The 18,448-nt window shown below is 42.9% G+C and overlaps 1 protein-coding gene across 1 annotated transcript in view; it reads left to right on the forward strand.

Moving 5' to 3' along the window:
* Positions 1–18,448, forward strand: part of KL (klotho) — a gene marked incomplete at its 5' end in the record, with an annotated part of 44,450 nt that continues 26,002 nt past the window's right edge. The window contains one exon of the mRNA XM_017863104.1: positions 1–636. Coding sequence (XP_017718593.1) covers positions 1–636 — 636 coding nt within the window. The remainder of the gene's footprint in view (positions 637–18,448) is intronic.

The following is an 18,448-nucleotide window of genomic DNA, read 5'->3' on the forward strand; positions in this document are numbered from 1 at the left end:
CCCGACGGCTTCCTCTGGGCCGTGGGCAGCGCCGCCTACCAGACCGAGGGCGGCTGGCAGCAGCACGGCAAGGGTGCGTCCATCTGGGACACGTTCACCCACCACCCCTTGGCACCCCCGGGAGACTCCCGGATCGCCAATCTGCCGTCGGGCGCCCCGTCGCCGCCGCAGCCCGCCACCGCGGACGTGGCCAGCGACAGCTACAACAACGTCTTCCGCGACACGGAGGCGCTGCGCGAGCTCGGGGTCACCCACTACCGCTTCTCCATCTCGTGGGCGCGGGTGCTCCCCAATGGCAGCGCGGGCGTCCCCAACCGCGAGGGGCTCCGCTACTACCGGCGCCTGCTGGAGCGGCTGCGGGAGCTGGGCGTGCAGCCAGTGGTCACGCTGTACCACTGGGACCTGCCCCAGCGCCTGCAGGACGCCTACGGTGGCTGGGCCAACCGCGCCCTGGCCGACCACTTCAGGGATTACGCGGAGCTCTGCTTCCGCCACTTCGGCGGCCAGGTCAAGTACTGGATCACCATCGACAACCCCTACGTCGTGGCCTGGCACGGCTACGCCACCGGGCGCCTGGCCCCCGGCATCCGGGGCAGCCCGCGGCTTGGGTACCTGGTGGCGCACAACCTCCTCCTGGTGAGTGCGAGGGGCCAGGCGGAGGGTCACGCAGGGGAGACAGAGGGCCCCAGGTGGGGCCAGGGGGAAGTGTGGGAACTGAGACTCCCCCAGACAGGCTTCACTTGGACACGTGTATGTGGTCACCAGGGGGAAACTGAGCAGCTCTGACTTCCGTTGGAAAGTGTGGAATTAGGAGAGAAATCCCTCAGTGGGCACATGAGTAAGTGCCCCTTGGAGTCCATCTGTGGAAAGGAAGTGGGAATCGGTTTCAGCAGTGAGGAAAGGAACTCCTTTCTCTGGGTGTAGAGGAATTCCTAGAGGTGATGGCGGGGAGGATTTGCTAGGGGAAACTACAGGGAGAGAATGAGCAGGGTGGATGAAAGAAACACGTTTGTTCTTAAGCCGCTCAGAGAGAATTCCTGTCTGTGGAGATGTCACGAGTTCAGTGTTCATCCAATAAGATCTGTCTTGCTTGTGGCACGAATTCACACTGTTGCGAAAATGTCAAAACACAACTCCTCGAGAGTCAGCTTTAAACTGTGTTTGGAGGTCCCTTCTGTGGTAGGGTAGGGAACTGCTTCCACCAAACTTATTCACCAGGGGTGTGAAGACCACTTTATACAATCTCAAAGCTAGTCATAGAAACACAGAAACAACTGCAGGGTGATACAGATTGTTCTACCACACCTGTATTTCCACAGTGCTCTCTACAGTTGAAAGGGTTCCCCACTTATGACATTGTTAGCCTGATAAAATCAATTGTAACACCCCTGTGTAAAAGATTTTATTAATTTTGACAGCAAGAAATATTTATATGCCATGGTCAAGTGGTCGCAAGTATTTCTTCCTCCTTTTTTCTCCTTAGTGTTCAAATTTAGGTACCATTGTTTTCTCCTTAGTGTTCAAATTTAGGGACCATTGTTTTGGGGATTCATTTATAATCATGTCAGTTGTTAGTACACTTTGTACAGAGTTTTGTGCCACAATAAAATATGTACATGTATAAACATTTTAATAAAAGTGTTTAAATGTACAACTTTTGGTACCCAATTTTGATGTCTTGTGGGCCTACTGGAAGACCTATTTTTTTTTTTTTTTTTTTTTTTTTTTTTTTTTTTGAGACGGAGTCTCGCTCTGTCGCCCAGGCTGGAGCGCAGTGGCCGGATCTCAGCTCACTGCAAGCTCTGCCTCCCGGGTTTATGCCATTCTCCTGCCTCAGCCTCCCAAGTAGCTGGGACTACAGGCGCCCGCCACCTCGCCCGGCTAGTTTTTTGTATTTTTTTTAGTAGAGACGGGGTTTCACTGGGTTTGCCAGGATGGTCTCGATCTCCTGACCTTGTGATCCGCCCGTCTCAGCCTCCCAAAGTGCTGGGATTACAGGCTTGAGCCACCGCGCCCGGCCTGGAAGACCTATTTTTAAATTTAGAATTCAGCCACATATTCTGAACAAAGTCAGTATGAAAACCATTTCTAAACACTTTTAATTAAATTCATAGATAATATGGGCAGAGCACTACTGGGATATTGAGGTAACTTAGTGCTCTGAGCTGCTGGTAATGTTGTAATAATGGCTAAATTAGATTTTATGTCGGTTCCACAAAACCTGTTTGCTGCTACTGGCCATAAAAGAATGTTGGATTTGTTTGGAAACACATAGTGATTTTTGTGATTTCATGCTTACGTATGTCTTTTCATAAGGGTGCTTTAGAGCAGTGATTCTTACACTTTTTCAATTCTTTTATGGAACTGAGAAACCCTAAAGACCACCAGTGTATGGTTGGTGATAGAAAAACTATGGGAAGAATGGTCTCACTTTTTGAAGAAAACATAAGCAAGTTATCAGTTCATACTGGAAGGAAATAAATGGATCAGCTGGAGGATCTAATAGATCATGCCCGTAAAATCTTTACTTTAGATTTAAATCCTACAAGTTCTATTTTTAGAGTCCCTAGGATAAACTCGTGTGTACAAAGTAGTCAGTTGTTATTATAGTGACTTATAGGATCATTTTATTATAAGATAAAGACTTGCGTGCTCTCTGGTGCTCTGGTGTTTTAAATAATCAACATGTTTTAAATCTTTGTGCCCACTTGTGGTCCTCTGATTAACTTCTCAGTTATATTTTTCAACACTTAACACAAAAAATTTGCCAAACACTAACCATCCTTCCTAGAAATGCGGTGGACTTTGTATTTAGAGGAAATTAGTAACAGGTGAATGCTTGATTTTGCTGATGCTGCAAACAAACTGTTAGTTGGTGTAAAATATTAATTTTGCTTTCAAATTTCTTTCAGTTTGGTGTTTAGTCATTCTTGTATCTTGTTTAGAATTGAGTTTCCATAGTCAAAGAAAGTATCTTGAATTAATTTTGTTGTATGAGATACTTTCATTCTGTTTTCAATGACATTTCTTGGTGCGTATATGGGGGTCGGGGAAGAGAGGATAGAAGCATTTGAGCTTACCTGAAAAAGATAAAATATATTCTGCAGATTTTGATAACAGGGCATTTTAGCTGGGACTTAGACATTGCTGCTGCACAGACTTAGGGGCCAGTTTTGTTCTGGGATCCGAAGTTGGCGAAGGATAAAGACAGGCTAGCACCCTGCCCTCACTCCCTCTGTGTTTCCACTAATTTACAAATGGGCTAAGGAGATCCCATGGGATGATGGGAAGCTTGACCCCCACTAGAGAGTCGAGAATCATTGATGGCCGGGAGGACATGAGGCAGAACAAACAAATGGCAGGACAAATAATGGAGGCCCTGCTCAGAATGGAGGTCTTGGGGTTCTTTGTGGGTTCCTCATGCTGGAGTGAGCCTTGGCAAAAATGGTGTGTGTGGGTGTGTGTGAGAGAGAGAGAGAGAGAGAGCGAAGAGAGAGAGAAAGTGAGAGAGAGAGAGAGAGGTCTCCTACAGAGAGCTTGGAGCTCAGGCTGCTTTGCTCATTTGAGTGTAATCCAGGAGGACACACCTTTTCTCTTGGACTTGAAGACCAACTGCTCAGCCTTCACAGCTCTTGAAAGAAAGTTCTTAATGTCCCCCGAAATCAGCAGTAGGGACTGTAGTTGGGGAGTTCAGCGCCAGCAGTGCCTCTGAGTCTTTGTTCTGTATATGGGTTCTAAGAGGATTAGAATCAAGTTGGAAATACACGTGTTCCCATTCCCCACCGTTGACTCCCCTCACTGCCTGAGATTCTTGCAGACATTTGTGCAAGGAACCTGTGAAAAAGACAGCTTCTTTCACATAAGGAAGTAGGGCTAGGAGATATTAATCTCGGCACTATTGAGCATTAGCGTCAGTGCGCAGGTCTCAGCCCATCTGTCTGCAGCGTTTGTTGAAGCCATCACTTCTTCTCTCTTGAACATTTCCTCAATTTGACTTTCAGGTCCTGGCTCTCCCTTGCTTCTCCTCTCAACACCCTGACAATTCCCTTTTACTCTCCTTTGCTTGTTCTTCCTCACCTTGCCTGTAAATAGCGGAGGGCCCAGGGCTCTGTCTAGATTCACTCTAGGCCACTGCTTTGAATACCGCCACATCCTGATGACTGCATTTTGAGTCTCCACCCAGGTTTCCCTGACTGTCAGACTTGCACAGACAACTGCCTTCTCCATGTGGATGTCTAATGGGCATGTCACATCGAACACATCCCATACCAAACTCCTGCTTCCCCTTCTCTGTTATGGTGACTTTACTCTTCCAGTTGTTGGACCCTGAATCTTAACTACTCCCCTTTTTCATATCTTGTTTCTAATCCATCAACAAATCCTGCAGCTCTACCTACCTTCAGAATGTGTCCAGAATCAAACCACTTCTCCCCTTGTCTATGACTATGATGGAGCTGCAAGACACCATCCAACCTTGCCTAGGTAATGGGAAGAGCCTCACTGCTGGGGTTCTTGCTTCTGCCTTGCCCCCTGCAGTGTGCCATGATGGATGCTCTACAGGGTGACATTATGTGTGGACAAGACAGAGTCCTTGCTTATTCAAATCCCACTTGTTCTTCCAGAGCCAGCTCACACGCTCCCTTGGGCCCCATGCCTGAATGCCATCTCTTCCTTCTATGGCATCCCACACAGGACTTCACTTTGCTCGGATGCCTCCTCCCACACTCTTCCCTCTAATTAACCATTTGTCTCCCTTTTACCCCTTCGCCAGCTGGGGTAATCCTGTTCACTTCATCTGTATCTCTGAAAATGGCATCTTGCCCTCCCTTGGTGCTCAGCTTCTGGTTTACTGAATAGCCTAATTTCACCTTTATAAATTCATGGTACTAGAATTTTCTCTCCTTGTCAGTCTTTCTAGCCACTTTCCAATGGAACAGAGAATACCAAATCCTAATCTGGTAAGAAAAAATAGGAAAACATAATGTGGCAGACTCTGATATCTGCAGTGAAAATTTAAGGTTCATCATCAAATGTATGATTTCATTGTGAAAATGTCTAGTTAAAAGCTATCTGTAGTCACCATGCAGTATTATGAAGAAGTTTTCAGAATAAGGGCAGGTGGTAAAGTCTCCTGGCCAGCTTTAGGAGTATATATTGGAAGGGACTTTGTTAGCTGGTTTAATTTTTATTCCCCAACTAATTAGTGTGAACGATTTGTCTACTGTATATATGCTCAAGTTATATATACTATGCACTTTTGAGAAATACTTTAGACGTTTTCCTTTCATTAAAATGTATTTGGGGCCCGGCGCGGTGGCTCAAGCCTGTAATCCCAGCACTTTGGGAGGCCGAGGCGGGCGGATCAGAATGTCAGGAGATCGAGACCATCCTGGCTAACACGGTGAAACCCCGTCTCTACTAAAAGTACGAAAACTAGCCGGACGAGGTGGCGGGCGCCTGTAGTCCCAGCTACTCAGGAGGCTGAGGCAGGAGAATGGCGTGAACCCGGGAGGCGGAGCTTGCAGTGAGCTGAGATCCGGCCACTGCACTCCAGCTTGGGCGACAGAACGAGACTCCGTCTCAAAAAAAAAAAAAAAAAATGTATTTGGGGTTGGGCACAGTGGCTCACACCTGTAATCCCAGCACTTTGGGAGGGTGAGGGTGAGGCGGGTAGATCACCTGAGATCAGGAGTTTAAGACTAGCCTGGCCAACATGGTGAAACCCCCGTCTCTACTAAAAGTACAAAAAATTTGCCAGGCATGGTGGCAGGTGCCTGTAATCCCAGCTACTTGGGGGGCAGAGGCAGGAGAATCATTTTAATACAGGAGGCAGAGGTTGCAGTGAGCTGAGATCACACCATTGCACTCCATCCTGAGCAACAAGAGCGAAACTCCATCTCAAAAATATGTATTTTGTACATAACTAGAATAATCAACTGGATTGAAAGTTAATATAAATTTTAGAATACCACTGAATTCAATAGTGCATTTAGTCAGAAATAGTGAAAATGTCTCCCAAACAGCTTGAACCACTCCTTTTTGAAACACATTGTTTTTTGAAGGTTATGGTCAAGTCCAAGAAAAAATGTAAAAATAGGAAAAGAATTAATAACATTTCAAAATCATAGCAGCGTTTTAACAATGCCAATTATTTTGAGTTGAAGAAAAGAAGGAAAACGTAAACTACTCAGCATTCAAATAATGTCAGTGTGCACTTCTCAGGTGCAAAATGAATGAACTCTCAACGGTGCCAGCTGAATGTGTAGTAGTCATGGCTTTTGCACGTAGAAGCCTTCTGAATTATCTTCTCAAAAATATCATTGCTCTAAACTAGAATTTTATTATAATTAATTCGTGTAAAAGTTATCTTTCTTTCAATGAATGTTTTCCTTTTAAGGCATAAAGGAAATTTTAGCTGTAGGAGGAGAATAGAATACATGCTTACTGGGAGGACAAGTAATAATAGGTGATTAAAAACACACAGCTTATTGAATTGTCTGAGATCCACATTTTCTCCAGAAATGCAAAGTTATACTTGAAGTCTATATTTAAACAGATAAGCAGAATGTGACTTTTATATGCTCTATTTTGATATATTCTGAGTACGAAGATAACCTGAAGGATGCCTTTTTCCCCTGTTTATCTTGGGGTAAACTCTTACTTACCCTTCAGAGACTTGACTCAAATATTTTCATTTTGCAATAACCACAAGTAGAATGGATCATTTACTCAGTGGCGGCTCTCTAAGAGCACAGACTACCTATCATATTTATTTTACAATTTGTAGTGCTTATCTCAGTGTTTGGCACAGAGGAAAGAAATACAATTTTTAATAAAGGCATAAGTGGAGAGGTGAAATACATGTTTCTGGTTTCAACGTGTCCATTTTCTTTCTTGTAAATGGAATATTGCACTTGCAGTGTGCTCTCACACAGTATCTGGGAAGGAATTTTAAAGAGTGAGGAAGAACAGTGAAGATTTTGCTAGGCAGATATGTATGTGACCTTTGTTGATTTCCAGAGCACATATCCCAGTTTCATCCAGTGGACAAGGAAAGAGAGGAAGAGGGAAAACGTGGCCTTTCAAGTGCCTGACCTGGAAGCTGCACCTATCACTGTCCGTTGGGCAGAACTCAGTCACGTGGTCAAAAGGAGTCTGCAAATAATTGTTCCCTGAGGAGCTGTGTGCTCAGTGACTGATTCTATTATGTTGAAATCAGATGGGAACAGATCATTTAGGATAACCAGCAGGCTCTACCACATTGCCTAACTCCCAGGCATATTGTGAGAATTAAAAGCACCTTATATATGTCAACATGTTTTGAAAAAACACAAAAAGCTCTACAAAAGTGAGTTATAACTTTATCAATAATAATAGCAAATACTTGAGAAATGGTCCTCTTGAGCAGTTTAGAAGGAATTAAACAAATGCATTAGACACGGTAGCCACACTTAACTACTTAATCTGCCTCTTCTTTGAAATTATTTCCATAGCATTTGACCAAAACTATCAAATCATTTTGAAATAACCTATTTTACATAAAACATATTATCAAGTATCTTTCTGGATCTAGCTTGGTGGTTAAAGATACATACTAAAGTTTATGACTGATATAACTTGATATATTGACTAAACCAAAGATGAATATTGATTAAATTTTTGTGGCCCCAATTTCAATAGATTTTTTATTAACATTTTTTGTTTGAAGTACAGATGTCATGTTATCCATGAACCGGTATCATTATAGCTCGATAAAATACTCAAACTGAAAGCAGTGATATACATGAATTTTAAATATAATGGTTAAGCAAATGTTATTTCCATGTCTATAAGTGCACTTTTATTTGATAATTAGAGTGTTAGAATCAGAAGGAATCTGGGAAATCCCAGGTTACACTTCTCCCCAGGACGAACTCCTTACAGTGGCTCTCCTGGGGTCAGTTAGCTTCTGCTTGACCCTGTGAAGCAGGAGGAACTCATTTCCTCTCAAGTTGCCCACTTGATTTTGTCTTTCATATTGAACCTGCTGCAGCACAGGACTCCTCCCTGACTGTCTCTCTGCCTTCCTAATTTCAAAGATTAAAGTAAGTCACTTTTTGACAAGACATCGTTCACATGTTTGAAAAGACCAGTATGTTTCGTTCTTCCTAGATTTTTCTCCTTCATGCTAACATCTGCTCCAAGAAGACATGGAGGGGCCTGGACATTTAGTAACATTTCTTGAGACCTTACCCCGTGGCAGGCAGGTGCAGTGTTGAATTCTGAGAATACGAATGTAACCTTTGAACAGGTGCCTCTGTCTTCTGACGTTTGAGGATAAGGTGGAGGAGAAGAGAGGGGAAAGTCGACATATCTCCCCAGTGAGGAGGGTTTAGGGTTATTTGTGGGACCTGCCTCTGTCTCATCATCCATCACCATTGTCCTGCTGATGGGTGTAGAGGACTGAGGACGAGGGGTTGGAGTTCTCCCTGCGCTGGACCCTGTAGAGAGTCCAGAGCCCTGGCTCCCAAGGGAGGAGTATTTGTAGGGCTCTTTTCGTGAGGGTCCAGAGGACGGCTGCAAAGCTGCAGGGGAGGATGGGGGTATAGGAGGCAAGCCCGTTGCCTCTAAGCCCTGTTGGATCCTCTTGGGGATGCTGCTCCACCTCCCCGAATGTCCCCTCTTCTCTTTGGATTTCTCATCATGTGGTCCTCTTTCCTCTGCCTTTTCTTCTATTCAGTGTCCCAAGTTCTTCCACAGTGACCTGTATCCCCTTGTTCCCCTCAGGCCTTTATGCCAGTCCTGCACAGGTGCGGGGACAGTGGTAGGGGCCTCTCACTTTGGGCTCAGCTACATTCTCCCTGAAATTGTCTGCGGTCAAACACAACTCATAGCGTGGACATTTCTCACTAAAAGTACACTGCTTGGGCTGCACGAGAGGTTCAGCTTCCTCCTATCTACCTGGCACGGACTGTGAGGGGGCTCCTCACCTGGGGGCCTTTTTACTCCTTGTTGGCCAGAGCTGCCATTTCCAAGTCTCTGCATTGTCAGAGGACAAAGGCTTCTCTCTGATTCTGCAGGGTTGCCCCTTGCTCTAGGAGAATGGCTGGGGTTTAGGGTGGTAGGTCTCAGGTTGCCACAAAAAGAGGGATGAGGTAAGACTCCTGCCCTCATGTCACAGATTAGTAGGGGAGAGGTAGTTGTCAAATAATTACAGTAAAATAATTACAGTAAGAGAAATAGTACCTGCTTAGGTACCTATTTCAAGAAAGGAGAGATAGGTTAGCGTTTTTGGGAGGTAGTATGGGAGCAGTCAGGGAAAGCAATACTTGTAAGATCAGAGGCTGGCAAACTTTTTCTATGCAGGGCTAAGTATTAGACTTTGCTGATCCTACAGTGTCTGTTGCAACTAGTACACAGTTCTGTAGTTGCAGCATGAATGCAGCCATGGGCAATGTGTTAATGAATGGGCACAGCTGTGTTTCAATAAAACTTTATTTATAAAAATAGGTAGTGGGTCCTGCTGCCAGGCTTGGCTTGCTGGGCACACAAAGTAAGAAGGGCATTGTGCCCTTCTAGGAAACATCCCTTGCAAAGTCAGTGCAGGTGAGACAGTGTGGCCATTCCCACCACAGCACAAGATCCTTTGGAATGCCTGAAGCGTGAGGTGGGAAAGGATGAGGAGCTGGAGAAGAAAGCCGGGGAATTTCCAAGGCTTCTCTTAACATTTGCTGTGCAGAACCAAGCAGTGCCCCCAGTGTTCAGAGGAGACTTCGGTGATTACATTTCTTGTTAGGCACTGAATTTTGTTCATGCCATCCAAGATTGCATTAACAATTTTGACTGTCCCCTTACCACAGACTCAAATGAGTTTGCAGCCAGCTAAAACCTCTCAGGTTTTCCCCCCCACCTTGTGAATTGCTGTGAAGCCAGACATCCCTGTCATCTTTTGTAGTTTATTTTCAAACTTTTAATCTCATTAAATTTCATCTTCAATGTGCAAAGATAAGAGGAAATTTACTGCAGATGGTGGTTTATTCTTTAAAACTGGATGTCACCTAAATGTGTTAAGGTAATCAGAGGAATATTGGCACACTTATACAGTGGAATACTAATTGGTTATTAAAATGTTGACGTATGATTATTAAAAGGCAGCCCATGGTATGTCTCAGCTGTATGAATAGGTATGTAAAGATTACTGTATAGTTCATGGGCAGGACTGAGCTCTTTCTAGCCTCTGTCCTTCCTTCTCCCCCCAGTGACTTCTCCCTTGCAGTGTTCCTTCCCTAGCTGCATACTCAAGACTGGATTTCCCCAGCCAAGCCCCATTAACTCACAGAAGCAAGAGGAAAAAAATAAATTCTTATTAGTTCAATTCCCTAAATTGGGGACGGCCTATTCCACAGCAATAGGTAACTGACATAGAAGGAAAGGAAATAATGAAGTAATTCCAGAAAATTTCCTACAGCTGGAGAATATGCATTTTCATATTGAATGGGAAGAACTGGGGGAGTCAAACCTCTGTGTATTGCAGGGTCTTGCCTCCTAGGGACCTGGGCACCTCTTCAGTCAGTGAGTTATAGCTTGGAAAATTGGCTAAGTCGGGGAACTGTACAAATCACTTTTTATGTAGCCATGCTCTATGAACCATCTTTACAATTCCCTGGCTTCTGGCAGTTAAGCACCACTCATGATCTGGCCTCTATAACTTCAAGATCTGACCATCCCTGTGGGCGGCGACAAGCCCAGCTCTGTGACCCCTCTGCTACCAGCAGCCCTGGCCTGGAGAGCGGTGCCCCCACTGAATGTCTCGGTGAGATTGGCACCCCCATGAGTATATTCCTGATGGTGCAGTGAATGCTCTGTCTCCTGGGAAACACTGTCCTCTGGCGGGTTGTTTGACCTCACATAATATACTGGTTCTTGCATGCCAGCTTCCCTCTGCTTCTTGATTCTTTTATCAGCTGTTAGGGCAACAATGTCAGGCATTTCCGCCTGCTCAGCATTGGGCATTCCTTTCTACAGGCTTCTCAGAGCCACTCTAGCAGCAACTTGACCGCGTCTCCTGGGGTCCTTGCTGTATTGTGAAAACATACTTCTGGAGAAAGTGTTCCCTAGATAATGAATTCTTTCTTGTCCTGTGTTAAGTTCCAGTTCCTTGGTCAAGGACCCCAGTGCTACTCCTCAGGATCTGCAGTGCATGCTCAATCTTGAAGCAATGTTGGGATATAATATCTTTTCTCCTCTATCAGGCCCAGCTGTCTCCAGGTGGGTTAAGCTGGGATTTAATCGTAGTTAGTGCCCGGTCAGCTCCTGAGGGGTGCACCTGTTGCTTTTTAGGGGTGAGACCTCTTCAGCATAAGGAAGTGCTATCTCTTACCAGGGAAGAATGGGCCACCTCTGTAAGCTCCAGATATTCCAAGGTTTCCTCAACTAGGGCCTTGACCTTGACATAACTGATCTGCCTTGGCTGAGCATTTAAACATCCCTAAATCTCGCGAGTCTATCAGGTCCTAGGCCTGCTGCTAAGTTTCTCTACTCTTCCCCTGCAGGAGAGAAGGCTCTGGTCCTTATATTGAGCCTTTAACTGTTTGTTGTTGGCCCTCAGTTTCTCATTATCTCTCTGCAGAGTCTCAATACAATATACCAGAAAGTATTCAATTCCATCTCCTTGGAGGCAGGGAATGCCTAAATCATTGCACCTACAATGGCATTCTCCACCAGGATATCTTCCCAGGTTACTGCTGTTGAAATATTTAGCAATTGAGGCACCATTCGTGCAAAGGGACTATCTGCCCCTACACAACACTTAGAATGGCATTCTCTTTGCCTTCCAGAAAGTGAATGAGCTGGTTCTCTAACCCCTCTTGTGTTAGTTTGAGTCCCAAAACGAGTACATATCAGGATAGGATTAGATGTACAAGAAATTTATTGAGGAAAGAATTGTAAAGGATAAAGGGGAAGGGAGCTAGGAGAGACAGTGAATCTTTGGATAATGATGTGTGTCCAACAACTATGAAGGAGAGTGTGCAGGAAGAAGGATGGGCTGGGAAGAGTTTCAGTTGGCACTGTGGGTCTCAGAACAACCCAGGCAGGCTGATGGGGACTCCTTGAACAAATGCTGCCCACTGGCGGAGTCCACATCTTGCTGAAATGGGCCTGCATTCGTTCCCCTGCCATGTTTAGTCATCTAGGAGTAGCCGATGAGAAACATGATCTCAGGATCAACTGCAATGGTAGATCCAAAGGGGTAGCAACTGATGGCCTCAGTCAACTGTGCTCCTTATAGCAGGAACACTGAGCAGTGCATTTCCAGGGCATCACAAAGACTAGTGAGGAGTGCCCTTCAGGGAAGGGAATGAAATTATTTCCAGTCTAGAATTTGATACTTAACTAAACTGCCAATCATTCATGAGAGTCAAAGTCCCAAAAAATCAATCTTCCATAAACCCTTTCTCAGGAAATTATTGGAGGGTAACCGCCACATACATGATGAAGACAAGGAGGAAGACATGGGACCTATGAAAGAGCAGGTCTAACCCAGGAAAAGGATGATGAACTGTAGACCCATGATGTCAGATGTGCAGCAGACTAAGATCAGCCAGGTCAGAACAGGGGAGATTCCAGAAGTGGGTCCCCCCAAAATACTGGAGGCTAATGTGACTTCCCTGGGGAAGTTTCTGCTGAGAGTCTATTGGAAATTGAGGGAAGAATTATCCACAGTCCCAAAGAAAACAGAGCAAATGAAAAAGCAATGCAATTATGAACTTCAAAGGAAACAAAAGTAAGAAGGAAAACATAGTCTTATTTACTACATTACAATGTCCAGCTGTGAATGATATTCATGTTGGTGGAATAATGTCAATACCGAATGTCAGTTAAACCAAAAACTGTTGTATAACTAAATTGGCTGTGTAAGAGAGCTAAACCTTCATCTAGTATAATAGGAAGTCAGTGGATACTTTCGGAAGTGTGGATGTGTGGAGATGTAAATTCCAAAAGAAAACGGTTTAAGGTCAAAAGTGGTTGCCTCTAGAGAGGAGAACTGGGGGAACTGGGGCAGTGTAGGACAGGGAACTGTGATTTTTCTTGTAAGTTGTAAGTTGTTTTGACATTTTAAACCATGAACATATATTACTTGTATTTTTAATTTAAAAAAGACATAAATATTTTTTCCATCACTTTAAATATTAATTTTGTTAGTTATAGCACATATTTATAGCATTCCAATCTGTAGAGCTCTTTTGGATTCAAGTTCTGGAGGATTTCCAAAGTTTTAGATTAATGCCTTTGTGAGTTTTCATCCCTTTGATGATAACAAGTTAAAAAGAAATAGGGTTATGAATAAACCTTGTGGGATATTGTTAGTCACCTTCTCTCAAGTCAATCTGTCCCATGAATCAATGTTTCAAACATTGACCCATATCTGACACTTAATAAGCAGCCAGTAAGTTTTTGTTGAACCAATGAATGCTCTTAAAATATATTTTTTGAGTGGCAACAGTACTATCTTATTTGCACTCTACTTTTCTTCTTGACCCTAAGAATGTCACAAAAATGTTTAGCAACTGTCAAAATTATTACGTACAGAGGTGACTATTGTGTTCCCAGATATGCTATATGTCTTAGTTCATTTTGTACAGCTATAAGAGTAGTTGAGACTAGATAATTTATTTTTTAAAAAAGAGGAATTTATTTCCTCATGCTTCTGTTGGTTGGGAAGTCCAAGAGCAAGGCTCTGACATCTGGTGAGGGACTTCTTGCTGCCTTCTCCCAAGGTGGAAGGTGAGAGGGCAAGAGAGAGACAAAAGGAGGCTGAACTCATCCTTTTATAAGGAACCCATTCCTGAGATACATAACCCACTTCTGTGATAACAGAATTAATTCATTGATGAGGACAGAGACCTCATGGCCTAACTGGCCTAAAGTGAGATCTTTTAAAGATCTCACTTAATTCTATTACAATGGCAATTAAATTTCAACATGAGTTTTGGAGGGGCAAGCATTCAAATCATAGCACTACATAATACAATAAAAATTATCTGAGGTAAGTTTGGTAAGTTTATTCTAGGAATCCATGTTGCCTCCTAGTTCTCTTCCCTTCCATAGTACTGATGCATTTTTGTTAACCATTACCTAATTTTGCTCGAGTCTATTATTTCTGAAATTCACAGTATCTTCCCTTTTAAAGTTGAGAAAATTTTCATTCTTCAAGCACCTTATTTCCTAAAATCTCTCGAAGTAACTGATGGCCGTTCCATGATCATAAGTGCAAATTATTTTGCCAGATCACACTTGGAGATGATGAATTTGGAATGGCATGCAGACTCCCCACATCAGGAGTCTTATCTCCTGCAATAATCAGGAACCCAGCCTTAAAAAGGAGCAGGTACAATAGAAGGGCAAGGGGTAACAATCAAAACTGCTGGTGAAAGACATTTGAGGAAAGTTATCAACATGAAACAGAATAAAATAAACAGAAAAGCAAACCAGGGAAAATAAATTATGCAGGAAATTAAACACATACATAAACTGAAACAGGAACAATCAGAAAATTCTTCAACACCAATAACACAATAGTTGAAATAAAATATTTAGTAAAATGTTTGAAAAGTAAGGTAAAAGCAATGCTGTAAAAATAGTACAAGATGATAAAGAAATAGAAAATATTTTCAAAAGGGAAAAAGATTTAAAGGATATTCATAAAGATCCAACGTCGGACTAATAGAAGTTCTGGAAAGAGAGAATAAGGAAATAGAGGTCAGGAAATTAGTAAAGACATAATACAATAAAGTGCCCCAGAACTGAAGAACATGAGCTTTTAACTTTAAAGAGCCTACTGAGTTCCTATTCCAATGAATGTACAGACATGTAGGAATATTGAAAGCTCACCTTCAACGTCATGTTTCCTAAGAAGCTAATGGAAGATATGCACCGGCAAAATTGTAGTAAATACATAGGAAGAAATAGGATATAGAAAAAGTATGGTTTCAATCAATAAGAAATAAAGGAAACTCCTAGGATGAGAGCAGCTCTTGACAGCATCTAATCCAGACTAGACTTGGAGGCTGGAAGGTTCTAGCAGGGAACGAAGAGCTCTGGGTGAAAAAGTAGACTCAACAGAATAGATACTATGGTAGAAAACATGATAGAGAATCATTAACACATTAAAAAATCACATATGGAATATTACACAAGCTTAATAATGAGGTCATTATTTATTCAAGGGAAAATTAAAAGCTGTTCAGAAAAGGGAAATGTTACAGTGTCCTATTTGGCTCTAAAATGAACATTTATATAGGAACCTTCATGTAAATACTAACAATGATTTAAATAAGAACAGACATTTGGGAAAATAAGGGAAGAAAATGGGGCATGTAAAAGAGCTAACTCCTCATTATCCTAATGAATTATTAAATTTCACAGTAGCATAGTATTTAGAAATATGATGGGCATTACGAGAAGAAAGAGCTAAAAGGTTGCCAGTGGGGAGCAGGAGTCGGGGTTAGAGACGGGGTTGGGGGAGATGCTTACTGTTTTCATGATAAGCCTTTGATACTATTTGATTTTAAACTATGTAAATGAATTTATTAATTTAAAGTAATTTAAAAACCCATACCACTGGATAATGCTTGATAATTTCTAGAGTGCTTTTTTTTTTGTATTTGGGGGCAGGTAAATTCATTGAAAGGCCCAGAGAGTTTAGCTGACTTTCCTGTGGGTAACAAGGGTCAGAGCTGGGGTCAAAACTCAGGTTTTCTGAACCCCTATTCCCAGTGTACATTCGATGACTCCAGGCTGCCTCCTGCACTGCACAGGTTACATCTGGGGGTGTGCTAGCAGATGCTTAGACCATCCTCGTCCACATCAGCATCTGAAATGGAGAAGAATGTTAGTCGTGACTTGCCACTAACGTCTTTAACCTTCATTAACATCGGAGAGGGTCATCATTACATAATTACAAAAACACTAACCCAGATACATCTGTTCCCATTACTATTTCTGTGTAATACCCCCAGACTTAATGGCTTTAAATAACCATTTTATTTAGTTTACAAACGTATGGGTCAGGATTAGGGAAGGGCTCACCCACGCAGTTTTCCTCTGGTCCGCAGTCATCTGAAGCTTGAACGGGGTGGGGCATGCAAGACGGCTCAGTGATTGGCGGTCGAGGCTGGCTGTGGACCAGAGCATCTCTGTTGACCTCGCTTACACAAGTGGTCTCAGATTAGTAGCCTCTGTACATGGAAGCTAGCTGCCCTCCTGGCAAGCATCCCAAGAGAACTAGGAGGAAGTGGTATGGACTTCTTTTTCCTTTTTCTTCTTCGTTTTACTTATTCTTGATATCACACAGCTTCATTTCTATCAGAGCAGTCACATGTCCACAGATTCAAGGGGGAGGGTCCACAGATCCGCCAATGAGAGGAATGGCCAGGTTATATCGTAAAAGATCATGGGGCATGGGAGATATCCATCTCTTTTCTGTAGAAAATACATTTTGCCACAGTATCACTGGCTTTCTAGCTCACAGTGATCTGCCTGGAATGCCATTTTCTGACTCTCCAGGATCTACATATTTCAATATAAGGTTTAGAAACTACCTCCTACAGGAAGACTTCCTTGATTTCCCCTCCGCAAGAAAGAATCTTTCCTTCCTCTGAATCGCCATTGCATTTAAAAAAAAAAAAATTCCGTCTTCTGGCGTTTTCACTTTGAGAATTATACTGTAATTATTCCGGGTACCTATGATTTGACCCCTCAATTTGCCTACTGAGTAAATATTTGCTTAATGAAGTAATTATTACATGATAGCTCAAATAGCAGTCCTGAAAAAGTGCATTTCAGTTCAGATCTCTCTTTGTTCTTCCTTCACAATTTTCATTTCCGAAAAATGAAATAAACCAGAGGATCCCTTATGAGGAGTTACAGTATAACTTATGCGTGGCTGTTTCCTGTGTTTACTGCTACTCAGTGAGAAATACGGGAGATGGGAAAGTGAAAAACCATGTCATTTACAATTTGATTAAAAGCTTTTTTTTTTCCTTTTCCTTTCATGTTTAAGCCTTGCCGTTTTAAAAATTTCCCTTTCGTCGTATGAGATCAAACAGCAGTTAACGCTGCAGTTCTCTGTTCTGGAAACACTCTCGCAGGTGTTTCAACACATGTTGTCTTAACTCTGACTCCTGCCCCGCTGCCCCACGCCATCCAGCCACACTGAAGGTCTTGCATTTGCGCCTTGGGGCATTATTTTTTCTTACTCTTCTCCCTGCCTGGAAGGTTCTTCCCATCCTGCCCTACACCCATAGCCACAGAACCAACCCCCACTTTCTTTAAATCTATGGTCACAAGTTCCTTTCTCAAAGGAGGCACACCCCTAGCCACCCCCATTTGGTGACTTCCTGTCTCCTGGAGGCCCCCGGAACTAGTCTTCTCTACTTCCTGCAACCCACTTTACGAGCAGCACAGAAGACTACTTCTGGGGGCCTCGAGGAGACAGGAAGTCACCAAGTTTACAGGTACTGTGCATGAAACTGTCTGATAATGAATTTATTGGGCTTGTTTTTTTAGCTTCTGAATAGAAGAACCAATAAGAGCATTTTTTTAAAAGATAAAAACAGACAAACACAAACCCTCTAGTATAAAAGCAATGTTTTTTTAAAAAAGATAAACACACACCCTCAGATTGCCTTCTTTTGAAAAGGCAATCTGAGATTCCTTATGAAATCCCCAGAGAGAAGCTGTTTCTTTGGATTTAATATGTTCTACACTGTAGAGCCAAGAGGCTTATAGAGTGTTAATTAACACCCCTTGACAAACATTTGTAAATGAATCTGGCTAAAGCTCAAGGAAACCAGGTTTTTCTGTGTGATAAAATATAATCTTTGGAGATTATTTGTGGTCACAAAGGGAGACTGTACAGAAAATTTTCCTAGACTTGGAAATGAGGCAGGATTATTGGTGTCCATCTGGGCTGAGGCCTCAGGCAGGCCTGCCTAGTTAATCCCATTCTCCTATCCTGATTCTCTGGGGTGCAGAAGGCAGTGCACCTTTGTTCAGTTTGCTACTTACCATGGATTAGGGCATTTTAAGTTCTGTAAGGGTAGTTTTTAACTTGTAGAAAACTGATAGCGATGGGAAGGATTCTTGCCTAATAGGGACACAAACAGATTTTGTTCTGTAGAGATGTAAATGAAAAGATGAAAATCACAACACATTTAATGAAAGGAAAATAATGACTCTTGTGAGTGCCACAAAAATAAAATAAAATAGAATAAAATGTATCTCCTCTCCGTGGCACCCTAGGCCTCCCTTATCTCACTCTATTTTCTCCATAGCACATATTGCCTTAGAACATTCTTTATAATTTACATTTATTATGTTTGTTGTTGGCTATCGCTCCTCCTGCTAAAATGGAATCTCCATGAGGGCAGAGGTTTTTCTTTGATTTGTTCCCTGTTGTACCCCAAAG

Source organism: Rhinopithecus bieti, unplaced genomic scaffold, assembly GCF_001698545.2.
Source record: "Rhinopithecus bieti isolate Rb0 unplaced genomic scaffold, ASM169854v2 scaffold_65226, whole genome shotgun sequence".
Taxonomy (NCBI): Eukaryota; Metazoa; Chordata; class Mammalia; order Primates; family Cercopithecidae; genus Rhinopithecus; species Rhinopithecus bieti.